The following is a 15,725-nucleotide window of genomic DNA, read 5'->3' on the forward strand; positions in this document are numbered from 1 at the left end:
ATATACCTGTGTCACCGCCATCCAGATCAAAATATAGGATCTTTTAAATACCCCAGAAGGCTCACTTTCGCCTTCCCCTGTGAACTGTCACTATTCCTTCCAAAAGGGTACTATGATCTTTAGTTTCACCTGATTTCAAACTTCATATAAATGACATTATATGGTATATAGTCTTTTGTGTTTGGTTTCTTTCTTTTGTTTGTTTATTTTTATTTATTTATTTATTTTTATCCTCACCCAAGGACATTTTTGCATTTTTTGTTCAGACAGAGCGGGAGGGAGAGAGAGGAAGAGAGAGAGAGAAACATCGATGTGAAGGGACACATCGAGTGGTTGCCACCCGCACGACCAACCAGGGCCGGGGACAAACTGCAACCGAGGTACATGCCCTTAGCGGGAACTGAACCCGGGTCTCTCTGTACCGCAGGTCGATGCTCTAACCGCTGAGCCAAACTGGCCAGGGCTGTTTATTTTTTAATTAATTAATTTTTTATGTTTGGTTTCTTTCAACATCAGGTCTGTAAGAGTCATCTATGTTATTGCATACAGTGATTGCTGGTTTATTTCCATTGCTAAGTAATAATCCATTGTATACTATAAATTATCCATTTTCCTCTGATAGACATTTGAGTTGTTTGCAGTTTTCTGCCTTTTGTGAACCACACTGCTGTGAACCTTCTTGCACATGTCTCTTGGTGGGCACAACACTTATTTCTGTTGGATGTATAGTAGGGCATTACTTATTTAGCTTTATTAGAAACTGCCAGACAGTTTTCCAAAATAGTTGTACCAATCTGTATTGCTACCAGCAATGTGTGAGAGTTCTAGTTGAGCTACAATCTTGGTATTTTTAGGCATTTTAATTTTACACATTCTGGTATGGATGTAGTGGCATCTCATTGTAATTTTCATTTTCCTAATTAATAATATTAAGCACCTTTTCTTAAACTCATTGACCATTTTATTTGGGACTCTCCAGCTTTATTCTTCTTCAAGATGGCCTTGGCTCTTCTAGGTTCTTTGCATTTCTATATTTGGTTGTCATTCCACTGCCCCCTACTCCCTGCCAAAAAAAAAAAAACCCTGCTAGAATTGAATGTATAGATTAATGTGTGTGTGTATGGGGGGCGGGGGGTGACATTTTAACTAAATGATTCTTCCAATACCTGAGTGTTGTTTATACTGTCACTTATTTAGGTTTTTAAAAATTTCTCACAGCAACATTTTGTAGTTTTCAGTGTAGAGGTCTTGCACTTAAAAAAATATTTTTTCAAAACTTGCTCTTATTTTTCTAGTTTCTTGAGGTGGAAGATTAGGTCATTGATTTTAAACTTTTAATCTTTTCTAATATATGCATTTAGAGCTATACATTTCTTTTCTTTTCTTTTTCTTTTTTTTTAATCCTCACCTGAGGACATTTTTGCATTTATCTTCAGATAGGAAGAGAGAGAGAAACATCGATTTGAGAGAGACACATTGACTGCTTGCTACCCACACGACCCCAACTGGGGCCGGGGACAAACCACAACCGAGGTATGTGCCCTTGCGGGAACCGAACCTGGGACTGTCTGGTCCTTGGGCTGACGCTCTAACCGCTGAGCCAGACTGGCCAGGGCTAGAGCTATAAATTTCAATCTCAGCACTGTGTTAGCTACATTTACCAAATTTTGATATTTCATATTTTCATGATCATTCAGCTCAAAAGATTTTCTAATTTTTAAAAATTAAAAAAAAAATCCTCACCCAAGGACATTTTTTTCCATTTATCATCATATAGAGTGGGAGAGAGGGAGGGAGAGAGAAACATCTATGTGAGAGAAACACATTGACTGGCTGCTTCTTGCACAACGCCGACCACGGTTGGGGATGAACCTCAACCGAAGTACGTGCCCTTGACTGGAATCGAACCCGTGACTCTTTGGTCTGCGGGTCGACGCTCTAACTGCTGAGCCAAACCGGCCAGGGCAGATTTTCTAATTTTTAATGCAATTTCTTTTAGGCCCATGCTTATTTAGAAGATTGTTGCTTAATTTTCAAACACTTGGGGACTTTTCTGGTTATCTTTCTCATTGATTTCTGGTTTAATTTCACTGTAGTCAGAGAACACTCAGTCTATGGTTTTAGTCCTTTCAGATGTGCTGAGACTTGGTTTATAGACTAAACAATACCATTGAAAGGCAAAGGGTGTCAGACTTGATAGAAAACAAAACCTATCTTTATGTTGTTTGAAAGAGATATACTTTAAATATAAGGATACAAAAAGGTTAAAAGGAAAAGGAAGAGATAAGCTATATGATACAAACACTAAGCAAAATAAAGCAAAGGTAGTTTTATCAATATCAGACAAAAGTAGACTTTAGTTCAAGAAGTATTACTAGAGACAAAAATGGACATTTCTTTTTTTCTTTATTGATTTTAGAGAGAGGAAGGGAGAGGGAGAGAGAGATAGAAAACCGATGAGAGAGAACATTGATTGGCTGCCTCCTGTATGCCCCCCACTGGGGATTTGGCCCACAACCTGGGCATGTGCTCTGACTGGGAATCACACTGGTGACCTCTTGGTGCGTGAGTCGATGCTCAACCAGTGAGCCATGCTGGCCAGGCAAAATTGGACATTTATTAATGATAAGTGTGTGAATTCAACAGTAATATATAACAATCTTTAATTTGGATACACCTCGTTAAAAAAAGATATAAAGCAACCAATGAAGAAAAACTATAAGGATAATAGACAAATTCATAATCAAAATTAGAGATTTTAACACACCTCTCTCAATAATAAGTAGCCAAAAACATCAGTAAGGATATAAAATATTTAAACATGATGAATCAATTTGACCTTATTAACAACACCGAGAGCATTTTACCTAACAATTACAGAATACACATTTTCTTTAGTGTTCACATACTGCTTCTGCTCCATTCTCTCTTCGCCTTCTGGGAATCTAATATTTATGTTTGACCTTTAACTGTATTCCACATGTCTCTTAGGCTCAGTTCTGTTCCTTTTCTCTATCTGTGCTTTGGTGTGGTTATTTTCTATTGCTCTGTCTTGGAGTTCTCTAATCCTGTATTCTGTTGTGCACATTGCACTATTAAACACATTCAATGGAATCCTCCTCTCAGATCATGTATTTATCAGTTCTAGAATGTCCATTTTACTTTAAAAAATTTATTTTAAATCCTCACCTGAGGACATGTTTGTTTATTTTAGACAGAGAGGAAGAGGAGGAGAGAGGGAGAAACAACGATGTGAGAGAGAAATGTCAATTGGTCACCTCCTGTACATGCCCCAACCAGAGATCAAACCCGCAACCTAGGTATGTGCCCTGATTGGGAATTGAACCCGCTACCTTTTTGGTATATGGTACAACACTCCAAGCAACTGAACCACCCAGCCAGGGCCATTTTACTATTTTTTTTCCTTTATCCTCACCCAAGGACATTTTTGCATTTATCTTCAGAGAGAGCAGCAGGGAGAGAGGGAGGAAGAGAGAGAGAAACATTGATGTGAGAGAGACACATTGAGTGGTTGCCACTAACATGACCCTAACTGGGGCGGGGGACGAACTGCAACTGAGGTACGTGCCCTTAGCGGGAACCAAAACCAGACTCTGGTCCGCGGGCTGATGCTCTAACCACTGAGCAAAACCGGCCAGGGCCATTTTACTCTTTTATAGGTTCTGGTACCTTATCCAAAATTTCCATGTTTTCATCTATTGTGTTTCTCTTTTCTTATATTTTCTTTAACATTTCAATCATACTTATTTTGAAGTTCCGATCTGATAACTCTACACCTAAATCATTTATAGAACTGCTTCATTTTGATTATTGGTTATATTTTTGTGCCTTTTCTCATGTCTAGTAATTTAATTTTATTAAATGCTGGACAATGTATACAAAAAATAATAGAGGATCCAGATGATTTTGTCTTCTATTAGATACAAGGTTTCCCCTTTATTCTGTTAGGTATGTAGGATGAGGACTTAATCACCTGAAGCCAATCAGAGATTGTGCTATGTTGGAACTGGGTTGTAGTTTTAGTAAGACAAGGTCTAGCATTCATTACTCACAGTTTCTCAGGCAAGTCTTTTCCTGACTTTTTTTTTATCCTCACCCTTCCTGACTTTTTTTTATCCCCACCCGAGGACACTTTCCCGAGGACACTTTTCCATTTTTGGTTCAGATAGAGTGGGAGGGAGAGAGAAGAGAGAGAGAGAGAAACATCGACGTGAAAGGGACACATTAAGTGGCTGCCACCCACATGACCAACCAGGGCCGGGGGGCAAACTGCAACTGAGGTATGTGCCCTTAGCGGGAACCAAACCCGTGTCTCTCTGGACTGCAGGCTGACGCTCCAACCGCTGAGCCAAACTGGCCAGGGCTCTTCCTGACTTTTTATGAGAGCTGGTAGATTCCTTTCTCTCAGCCCTGAAGGACTATGAGAGATTAATTTCTGCCACTTGGAGGTTTTGAATTTAGCTCTTTGGCTCCTACTTCTCATAGCTTCAGAATTTTGCAGATGTCTTGAGGGAAGACTGTGCTTGAGGAAAGTCCCCTTCTTGCAATATTTTGCCTCCTGGGCATTATGAAGGTATGAGAGATTTTGTTCCACTCTTTGGCTTAGCTACCTATTCTCCTGCATAGTTCCAGTATTCAGTAAATGCCCGACAAAGAGAACTGGATGTATGTTGGGGACCCCTCCATTTCCATTTTGTTATACCAGTACCATACTATCAACAAAAGCTAGGCTGGCTTCTCTGTGTCCAGTGCAGTCCTTCTGCCTGGCCCAACCCAATTCTTAGCCCTCATCTTGAATAGTTAAATGCCTTCGGGAAAGAAAATGGATGGCAATTGTCAAGTCCCCGTAGAAATCCTTTTCCCTCTCTGGATTTTTAGTTTATCTAATAGAGTGGTTCTCAAACTTTCTGGTCTCAGGACCCTTTTACTCTTAAAAATTATGTAGGACCACAAAGAATATTTTCATGGGGACAATATGTTGTTATTTACCGTGTAAGAAATTAGAACTGGGGCCCTGGCCGGCAGCTCAGTTGGTTAGGGTATTGTCCTGATGTACCAAGGTTGCATATTTGATCCCCAGTCAGGGCACATACAAGAGACAACCAATGAATGCATAAAAAGTGGAATAACAACTCGATGTTTCTTTTTTTCTCTCCCTCTCCCCTTTCTTCTCTCTCTAAAATCAATCAATAAAAATAAAAAAAAAAGAAATTAGAACTGGAAACTTTTGTTTTTTAAATGTCTTTTATTGATTTTTCTTTTTTTAGAGAGAGAGGAAAGGAGAGAGAGATAGAAAGAAACATTGATGTGAGAGAGAAACATCAATAGGCTGCCCCCTGCATGCCCCCTACTGGGGATTGAGCCTGCAATCCAGGCATGTGCCCCAACCAGGAATGGAACCAGGACCTCTCAGTCCATGGGACGACAGAGTTCTCCAGAGGCTACATGGTGAGTGATATCATAACAGATTAAATATAGACACTTATATAAGAACCCAGCAGAATATTAAGCCAGACATTAAAATTATTTGCAAAATTATTATTAAAAATCACTCTTATTAAATTATTAAAAGAAGTCATTTTTCATAAAGCACAATATTTGTGTTAACATGTAAGAGATTCAATATACTTCCTGTAAATGAATTAATATTTTTTAAAAAGTTCCCAATTCAGCCTGGCCGGTGTGGCTTAGTGGTGGAGCGTCAACCCATAGACTGAGAAGTCACTGGTTCAATTCCTGGTCAGGGCACATGCCTAGGTTGTGGGCTCAATCCTCAGTGGGGGGCGTGCAGGAGGCAGTCAATTGATATGTCTCTCTCATGATATTTCTCTCTCTCTCTCCCTCTCCCTTCCTCTCTCTCAAAAAAAAAAAATTGTTTGATGTTCAAGCCAGAACCCCGGCTCAGTGAAATCAGAATCTGGGTTACAGTCAAGATATCAACATGTTTAAAGTTCCCCAGGTGATTCCAGTGTATGACAAGGTTGAAAACCACAGACAAAATGAAAGAATAGGATGGTGTGAACTCTGACTTGCCTTAGCCCTTATCTCTTGTCCTCTCCTTCAGGCATTTGTTACTTGTCTGTGCAGGATGTGTCTGTTTGCCTCTCATCTCCCTATTTCCTGTTCCCTATTTTGAGCCTATTAGGCCAACCCTTTTGTGTGCCTCTCCAACTGTCACATTTCCCTGTATTTGCTCTATTTTTTCTCTTCTCTCTCCATTCTCCCCTTCTTAACTTATCCTATTCTTCAAACTGCTTTTTTTAGTCCTCACCTGAGGATATTTTTCCATTTATCTTCAGGTACAGTAGGAGGGAGGGAGAGAGTGAGGGAGTGAGGGAAGAGAGAGAGAGAGAGAGAGAGAGAGAGAGAGAGAGAGAGAGAAACATGGATGTGAGAGAGACACATCTTGCTGTGTCTCCTGCACGACCCCGACCAGGGCCAGGGTTGAACTGCAACTGAGGTACGTGTCCCTGACTGGAATTGAACTTGTGACTCTTTGGTCCATGGGCTGATGCTTTCACTGATGAGTCATACTGGCCAGGGCCTCAAACTGCTTTTAATGTAGAACTTAGTCGTATACTTTCAGACTTGGAGTATTACACTCTAAGTTATCTGTTCTTCATTTTAAATATACAAAGGCAGCAGTGGGCCATTTTATGGTTTCTTTTGCAAGGAACAAAAACCAAGTGAAGATTGACCCTCTTATTGGCTCACTAAGTTCCTTAGTTAAGGCCTTTCCAGTCTATCTTAGTCTGTGGAGAGGACCTCAGGCCTGCGATGGGATACTTGTCTCATTGGCTGCATTTGGGCACGGTGAGATGACTATCAATTACTTTTCTCTGGGATTCTGACCTGCTGAACCTCAGTGTCTAGATGGGGAGTTGTGGATCACTTACACTGGTTAACCTGAGTGAGATTGCAAGGCATCCAGTGTGTGTACTATGTGTATATACTTTCACACCTTTCTCACTTGAGTGCTTTATGACTGTCTGCTTCATTGTATGATGCTGCTGAAAAGTTAGTGAGGAGATTTATGCTTACATATTAGTCTGTTCATGCTTGGCCTCTGTTGGCAATGCCCCTGTTAGGTGTAAGCATGCCTCTTGTCTTCTCACCTTTTAGGGACTGCCCTTCAAAGCCCATCTGCCCTGCTTGGTGAGAGAATCATAGACAAAGTCTTGGGGCTAGAGAAGACTTTGGAGATCATTCAGATCAATTCCTTGTGGAATAGCAATCATTTTAAGGTTTCTATGACATAATCACTTCACATACCTCCATGATGGAGAGCTTACTCTCTCCTGAGATCCAGAAAGTCTTTCCTCACACTGAATTGAGATCTGCTGTAGGAAGCACAGGGTCACACAGCCAGCTGAATGACAGACCAGGGAGCAAAACCAGATTTCTGGAGACTCAGTCAAGTGATTCCCTCCCCTCCCCCCGCATTGTGGTGATTTGAGGTCCAAGCACAGACCCAACTCTTGAAAAGAAGATTATTCACTGAGGTGACCTTTGCCTCAAGAGAGCAGGGAAGATTGCTGAGACTGACTGCATGACCAGGAGCAGCAGCTAATACATGGAAGAAGAGTGATCTAGTCTGGCAGCCAAAAAAAATCTGTTTGAGTTCTGGTTGATGCTACAGTAGTCCTCCCTTACCTGAGGTTTTGCTTTCTACAGTTTTAGTTATCTGCTGTCAACAGCAATCCAAATATATTAAATGGAAAATTCCAGAAATAAACAATTCATAAGTTTTGAGTTGCACACCGTCTGAGTAATGTGATGAAATCTTGTGCTCTCCTGCTCCATTCCACCTGGGACATGAATCATCCCTTTGTCCAGTGTATCTACACTGTCTGTGCTACTCGCCAGATAGTCACTTAGCAGCCATGTTGGTTGAGATCGACTGTCCTGTTATCACAGTATTTGTGTTCAAGTGACCTTTATTTTACTTACCAATGGCCTCAAAGTGCAAGAGTAGTGATGCTGGTGGTTCGGACATGCCCAAGAGAAGCTGTGAAGTGCATGTGTGAACAGGCATGCCTCAAAGGTATTATGGGTTTGGTTCCAGACCATTACAACAAAGCAAGTATTGCAGTAAAGCCAGTTGTCATCTTTTTTGCTGGTGGAGTGTCTTGCTTTCAATCTGTAAAATATAGTATCTGTGAAGCACAATAAAAAAGTATGCCCATATAGGAAAAGCCATAGTATATATAGGGTTTGGCACTACCCATAGTTTGAGGCATCCACTGGTGGTCTTGGAACTTATTCCCTGTGGATAAAGGGGGATTACTGTGCTTTCTGGGTGACTTTGAGTAGGTTATTTTCCTTCTCTGAGCTTGCTTCCTTTTTTTTTTTTAATCCTCACCCAAAGACATTTTTCCATTTTTTATTCAGATAGAGCAGGGGAGAGAGAGGAAGTGAGAGAGGGAGAAACATCGATGTGAAATGGACACATTGAGTGGCTGCCACCTGCACAACCCAACCAGGACTGGGGACAAACTGCAACTGAAGTACGTGCCCTTAGCGGGAACTGAACCCGGGTCTCTCTGGACCGCAGGCCGATGCTTTAACCGCTGAGCCAAAATGGCCAGGGCTTGCTTCCTTATGTATAAAATTCAGAGAATAATCCTTGCCCTTTCTCCCTCTTTGGAGAATTGTAAAGCTCACATAATAGAGCAGATAAGAACTCTGAATTCTGAAGTATGACACAGAGGCATTGGAGAGGGACTGACATCCTCTTGGCTGCACAGGTTCGGGAGGCCTTGAGAAAAGCAGAGAAGGAGCTGGAGTCACACAGCTCATGGTATGCTCCAGAGGCCCTTCAGAAGTGGCTGCAGTTGACACATGAGGTGGAGGTGCAGTACTACAACATCAAGAAGCAAAATGCCGAGAAGCAGCTGCTGGTGGCCAAGGAGGGGGTGAGATGTCCCCTTGTGCTGCCCTCTTCTCTCCTCGCCTTCCTCCCTTTCACTTGCCCTTGTTTCTCCTTTCTGCTTTTCCCTATCCTTCCTGTTGGACAAAGGGGTATCCTGGTGCTGGATTCTGTTTCTTTTCCTAATATACAGCTCCTGGTAGTGTCCTCAAGCTTCTGGAGCAGGGAATGAGGGTGTGGGGGTATCCCATTTTCCTTCTGGGAAAGATGCAGCAAATGGAGGCAGGTAGAGAGAAGACTGCCAGCCCTAGACTGTCATGGGGGCAGAATCCTCCTGGTGCTAGGGTACTGTCAGGGGATACCTTTGCTTCTCGTTTCCTCTATTTTCTTTCTTCCCCTATTTTTTTCCCTTCCCTCACCTTCCTTTTCCCTTTCCCATCTTCTCTTCCTTTTTCTTGTGCAGCCTAAGCTGTGCTAGGAGGAAGGGGACCCAACTATAGAAATGCTTGTCTCATTTTTCCAACTTCTAATCCCTGCTTTTAAAATTCTGAGGTCCTCGTTTTTGCAGGCTGAGAAGATAAAAAAGAAGAGAAACACACTCTTTGGCACTTTCCACGTGGCCCACAGCTCTTCCCTGGATGATGTGGATCACAAAATCCTAACAGCTAAGTAAGTAGCACCTGTTGCCCAGCCCTGGTAATGTTCAGCCCATCCTCAGAGTTTGGGAGTGTACAAGGCTTTTTTTTTTTTTTTTCTTTTATCCTCACCCGAGGACATGTTTTTTGCATTTATCTTCAGGTAGAGAGGGGGGAAGAGAGAGAGAGAAACATCGATGTGAGAGAGCCGCACCAACTGGTTGCCACTACACGACCCCAACTGAGGCAGGGACAAACTGCAACAGAGGTACGTGCCCTTAGTGGGAACCAAACCCAGGACTCTGGTCCTCAGGCTGACGCTCTGATTGTTAAGTCAAACCGGCCAGGGTTGTACAAGGCTTTTCAACCCCAATTCTACTTTTTCATTGGTAGCAGGACAGCTCTGGTCCCCTGCCTTAGCCTTTATCCAGCTCCCAGCTTGCTCTTAAGTTTATGATTTAATTGTGTTTCTTTTTTTTTTTATCCTCACCCGAGGATATTTTTTCATTTTTTGCACAGATAGAGTGGGAGGGAGAGAGAGGAAGGGAGAGAGAGAGAGAGAAACATCGATGTGAAGGGACACATCGAGTGGCTGCCACCCGCACGACCGACCAGGGCCGGGGACAAACTGCAACCGAAGTACATGCCCTTAGCGGGAACCGAACCCGGGTCTCTCCGGACCGCAGGCCGATGCTCTAACCGCTGAGCCAAACTGGCCAGGGCTGTGTTTCTTTTTTTTTTCAGGGCTGTGTTTCTTATTTACACATACCTCCTCAAGTTGTTCCTCTAAGAGACTTCATTCCTGTTGGGGCTCACGCCCAACCTATGCCTGCAATTCTCTTTCATCTGTCCTCAGGCAAGCTCTGAGTGAGGTGACAGCAGCACTGCGGGAGCGCCTGCACCGATGGCAGCAGATTGAGATCCTCTGTGGCTTCCAGATTGTCAATAACCCTGGCATCCACTCACTGGTGGCTGCTCTCAACATAGACCCCAACTGGATGGGCAGTACACGCCCCAACCCTGCCCACTTCATCATGACTGACGACGTGGATGACATGGATGAGGAGATTGTGTCACCCTTGTCCATGCAGTGTAGGTGACCTCTTGGGTGGGGACGAGGGAAGGAGCCTTTGATGCACACACAGGTTAAGTCATTGGCTGTGCTTAAAAGGCACATGGAGCAGATACCAAGGAAGATAGTTCAACTCATGACCTTGGTTAATAAAGCACTATTTGAATCAGGATATTCCTTTATAGTTGTCCTTTCAGTGGTTTTTCCTTGCTTTATGCTCTGTCTGCCCTTCTGGGTCTATTGTATTGAGTGTGTCTCCCTTCACTCTGTGTTTTTAAAAATCCCTTTATTTACCTCTGCCCTCCCCCATATACCTTAATAAAAATAATCTCCTTAGTGGTTCATGATATAAAATGGCATTATTATAACTCATTTGATATATTTTATTGCTTTTATTTGTTTTCATTTTTATATTCCTTATTCTTTTTTTTTTAAATCCTCACTCGAGGATATTTTTCTATTTATCTTCAGATGGAGTGGGGGGGGGGGGGAGAGAGAGACAGAGACATCGATGTGAGAGGGACACATCAACTGGTTGCCTCCTGACCAGAGCCGGGGACAAACCACAACCAAGGTACGTGCCCTTGACTGGAATTGAACCTACGACTCATTGGTCCACGGGCTGACGCTCTAACTGCTGAGCCAAACTGGCCAGGGCTATATTCCTTATTCTTAATTGCTAAAATAGATCAATGGAAATGATGTCTCTTTCTCTCTGTTTTTTTTTGTGTGTGTGAGACCCCAGGAAGCAAAAGTCCCTTAAAGTGATATAGCCCTAAATCTTCCAATCATGGAAGACATTCTTGTCCAGGAGGGGTCTCCTGCACAAGCATGTTTGGTTTTCCACCTGAACTCTTGGACCTCCCCACCCTCTATCCTGGGTCTTTCCTTTCCCTTTTCTCCTGTGAGTGATAAGAGCTGAGTAGAACAGAGTTGAAAGAGATAACACTGTGTGAGGATTCTTCAGTGAACGAAGGAACTTGTCCCTTACTGGCCTAGTTGAGGTTTTCTCTGGATCAGAGAATTAGATATATAGACTAGAGGCTTATAGAAAAGCTGTTATTCTGGGTCCACATCCCATGGGTGCAGAAGAGATGGCAGAAAGCTGGGGCTGGGTTAGGGGCTCACTTTCAGAAATCCAGATTCTTTAATCAGGCTGGATTCCAGCTCCAGACAGGACTTATTTGTAAATTTCTTCAATGATACTTTGCCTCTGACCAAGCCTCTTTGTCTCCCTGTTCTGGTATCTTGTCAGGGCTTTTAATCAAAGGCAACAAGGTTAGGATCACTGGCAGGCAGAGCTTGATCATTCTAAAGGCTCTTACATTATCTGGGTTGGGAAGGCCCTTCATTAGCTCCGAGCTACCCACCCCTTGCCCCCTGGCCCTTCCCTTATCCCTTTGGTGGGCAAGCTGAAGCCCTCTGTAAATCAGATTCTCTTCTCCTTTTGGCCTGGCTGTTGGACCCTAGATGCTGCCTGGCTGATGGGGCGTAGGTTCAGTGACCGCTCTCTCTGCTCAACATCCGCCGGCTCGGATGATCAGTCCCTCTGGAAATACCCGGGTTTGAGGAGCCCCTTTGGGGCTTTTGTTTTTCCAACTTTTGGGACTAAACCAACACTCCTATCCCATGGGCCCCTTCTCCTGCCTGCCTCACTCCCCTGCCTGTTCCCTCAATTCCCTAAGCACTGTCCCTACTAACTGCAGGGAGGGGTTCGGGGGTGAGAAGAATCAGCCTGCTCAGATGAGGGCTGGAGAGAGAAAACCCATGGTGATGGAAGGCCTAGGCTTCTCCTTTTAGCCCAGCTTGACAGATGTCCTGGTGGCCCTTCTTCTAGTTGGGCTGGGATGGAAAGAGGGGAGGAGATATTCTTCCCATCTTTTATCTTTTTCATGTTTCTCCCTTTCGTCTCTGTTTCCCCCTTCTTTCTCCTTCCCTGTTCCATGCTCCCCTTTCCTCTTCCACTCTGCTTTCATGCTTTGAAAGCCACCAGCCATAGAAGCCCTGCCTCCCCAGCTCTCCATCACCATGGAATTTTGCTTTCTCCCTGGTGGCCCTTCCAAAGCTTCTGCCACCCTTGTAACCTGGTCCTTTCTCCTATTTTTTAGGGAGAAGGTAGGGAAGCCCATCTATCAGGGTAGAGGAGAAAAAGCAAAAGTGTGAATTCTGTTTTCAGCTGAAGCTGGGAGTGAGCCTAAGGGGAATGTTCTGGAACATTCCTGAATTACCTGGTGCCTACGTAGCCCTTCACTGGGCATGGTGGCCACCATCTTCTGAGAGCCTGATTTGCAGCATTGATTCAAGAGCTGGTTTTTTGTTGTTTACATGCTTTTTAGAGGAAATTAGAGCATGAGCAAAAAAATGGCATCCCTAATAGTCCCACCATATTTGAGCACCTTTTCTTTCAGTCATCTTGTGAAATTTTAAAACAGTTTTTATGTGGTCAAGATAATGATGATCACTACCATTTATTTAGTACCATGAACTGTGTCAGATACTTTAAATACATTATCTTGAAGCCTTATAACAACCTTGCAAGATTTTATAAGTTTGGCACTAAAATAGGGATGCCAGTTACTCAAGGTCACAGCTAGAAGTAGAAAAGCCTGGTTTCAAACTCTAGTCTTTTGTATTACATAGCTCAAGGTATTTCTTTTACATAGAATTTTGTGTCCTTTTGTTTTCCCTAAGCATTTTAATAGGCATTTTTCTTTGTGTTTAAAATCTTTGCATAAACAGCATTTCTAATTGGCATGTAGTCTTCCAGTAACTGGATATATTATCATTTTCCCATTGTTCTACCTTTATGTTTGCTTTCATGCAATATTTTTTGTGTGTGTGGTACGTGTCCCTAGCAGGAACTGAACCCGGGACTCTCTGGTCCGCAGGCCAACGCTCAACCACTGAGCCAAACTGGCCAGGGCTGCAATTATTAATAATTGTGATGAGCATGTTTGTGTATAAAATCCTTATCTAAACTATGAATTATTTCCTGAGGTTGGCTTTCTAAAAGGCTGGTTCTTAGTGCTCTCCCGAACCTTGCCCCAAACCCCTATCCTACCTTGTCCTGCCTGTGTCCTCCACTAACTGCCTTGTCATATCCCCTTATAGTAATGTTGGCCCTAGGTCTCTTTCCATTGGAATTGCCACTAAAACTGACCTGGGCATCTTATCTTCAATTTCCCCTTTTAGGACCCCTGGTGGGAGGTTTGGGGGAAGAGGTGCCCTATTCTTCAGATTGGGCACTAGAGGCCCAGAGTGGTCTTCAGCAAGCATTCCTCCATGGGCACACCTGCTTGCCTGCCAGGCCAAAGTAGGCTGGCCCTTCCTCATACTGTCTTTACGTTCCTTGCAGCCCCAAGCCTGCAAAGCAGTGTCCGGCAGCGCCTGACGGAGCCACAGCATGGCCTGGGATCTCAGAGGTTGGTAGAGGGTGAGGCTGGCCACTTCTTGACAAGCCGGGTATCTCTGCGGCGAATGCGCAGCCTTTCATCTGGACAGTCTTTCAGTTCTGAAGGCCACGGGACCAGCTCTTCATCTGCCTCTGCTTCTTCTTCCTGCTCCTCTACCACCACCACCACCTCCACCACCACCACCACCACCATCCATGTCCACCCTGTTTATTACCACCAAAGCACTTCCTATTTCCTCCAGATGGATCCCTCCTCTGACCCACCCACTTCTGACAGCACCGCTGTGATGCCTGGGCATTCAGAGAGCTTGGGGTATCAGCTGTCTCTCTTCTTTCTTTCTTTCTTCCTTTCCTTCCCTTTCTACTGACTTTACCTTGACCTCTGCCTGCTGGCTGCTGCTTGGTCGCTGTGTGGGGGTGTGTGCAGTGTGTCCTTTCCTAGCCCTGGGATTCCTCAAGGTCAGCATAACTCCCCACACCTTTCTTCCCTTCTGTGTTTGGGGTTTGCTGACTCTAACCCCCTCCCCTCCCTCATGGTCCCATAGCACTTTTGCCTAAACTGTATACTTGACATCCATTATCTCTGGAGTCCTCACTTCCCTTTACTTCAACAAACATTTATTGATACCTACTCTGTGCCAGGCTCTGCTGGGCATGAGGATTCATAGATGATAAGATACATCCCAGCCATCAAGAATTACAGTCTGACCTGGGAGAGGTACATAAATAGTTATGGAACAATTTGCTAAGTGCTATGGGGGTGTTGAGGAAGGAGTGACTAACAGTGTGTACTTGGGTGCAACACTTCACAAAAGAGATGACATTTGTGCTAACATCCTGTGTATAGTAAAAGGAGAAAATGTATTCTAGGTTGAGGAAACATGTGCAGAGATGTGGAGATTCAAGAGAATCTGATATTTGTGGTTAGAACACTGGATATGTGTTGGTGTGAAGGGGTAGCAAATGAGGCTAGAATGATGAAGGGCTCTGAATGGCCAGGGGCTTCGGCCAGTACCCTTTAGGAGATGGAGAACTGCAAAAGAGTTTCTACAAGGAAGTTAATTGGCCAGATTTGCATTTTAGAAATAACACATTAGTGGTCTATATAAAGGAAAGAAGGAGGAACAGGAATTTGGAAGTCATTGTAGTAGACCACTAGGGGAGGTAACAAGGTGTTGGGATGGAAAGGAGAAGGGTGAATTTGGTAACTGGCTGTGAGAGGTGAAGGAGAAGGAAGAGTCTGTGATGATACCCGGGTTTCTAGCGTGGATGACTCAATGGATGTACCCTTAATGGAATGAGAGAATAGAAGAGGGTAAACACGTTTAGGGTTTTGGACAAGAAAAGTTTGTAGGTGGGGCAGGCATTAAAATATTCACTTTTAGGGTAGGAAGTTAAGGCTCTGAAAGGTTAAGCAGTTTTCCCCAGCTCCCACAGTTAATTAGGAGAACATAGACTAGAACTAGGTTTTCCATTCCAGGACACTCTGTTGGATATTTTTGTCCTTCCGCAAGGTCTCAATAAGTGAACTTGAATTGTATAAGACTTGGTGGAAAGCCCTGGCCAGTTTGGCTCAGCGGTTAGAGCGTTGGCTTGTGGTCCAGAGACCTGGGTTCGGTTCCCGCTAAGGGCGCGTACCTCAGTTGCAGTTTGTCCTCGACCCTGGTTGGGTTGTGTGGGTGGCAGCCACTTGATGTGTCCCTTTCATGTTAATGT

General features: G+C 43.7%; 1 protein-coding gene across 6 annotated transcripts in view; it reads left to right on the forward strand.

Annotated features, from left to right (window-relative positions):
* STIM1 (stromal interaction molecule 1) overlaps window positions 1-15,725 on the forward strand; it is a 214,756-nt gene that overhangs the window by 193,634 nt on the left and 5,397 nt on the right. For 2 of the 6 annotated variants that reach the window (XM_036258382.1, XM_036258385.1), the window contains exons 8-12: window positions 8,769-8,936; window positions 9,459-9,559; window positions 10,382-10,617; window positions 12,068-12,160; window positions 13,953-14,019. In XM_036258382.1, coding sequence (XP_036114275.1) covers window positions 8,769-8,936; window positions 9,459-9,559; window positions 10,382-10,617; window positions 12,068-12,160; window positions 13,953-14,019 — 665 coding nt within the window. Of the gene's footprint in view, window positions 1-8,768; window positions 8,937-9,458; window positions 9,560-10,381; window positions 10,618-12,067; window positions 12,161-13,952; window positions 14,323-15,725 lie in introns of all 6 variants that reach the window. The other 4 variants (XM_036258386.1, XM_036258384.1, XM_036258381.1 and 1 more) reach the window with 2 other exon arrangements.

This window comes from Molossus molossus, unplaced genomic scaffold (assembly GCF_014108415.1).
Source record: "Molossus molossus isolate mMolMol1 unplaced genomic scaffold, mMolMol1.p scaffold_m16_p_13, whole genome shotgun sequence".
NCBI classification, from domain to species: Eukaryota; Metazoa; Chordata; class Mammalia; order Chiroptera; family Molossidae; genus Molossus; species Molossus molossus.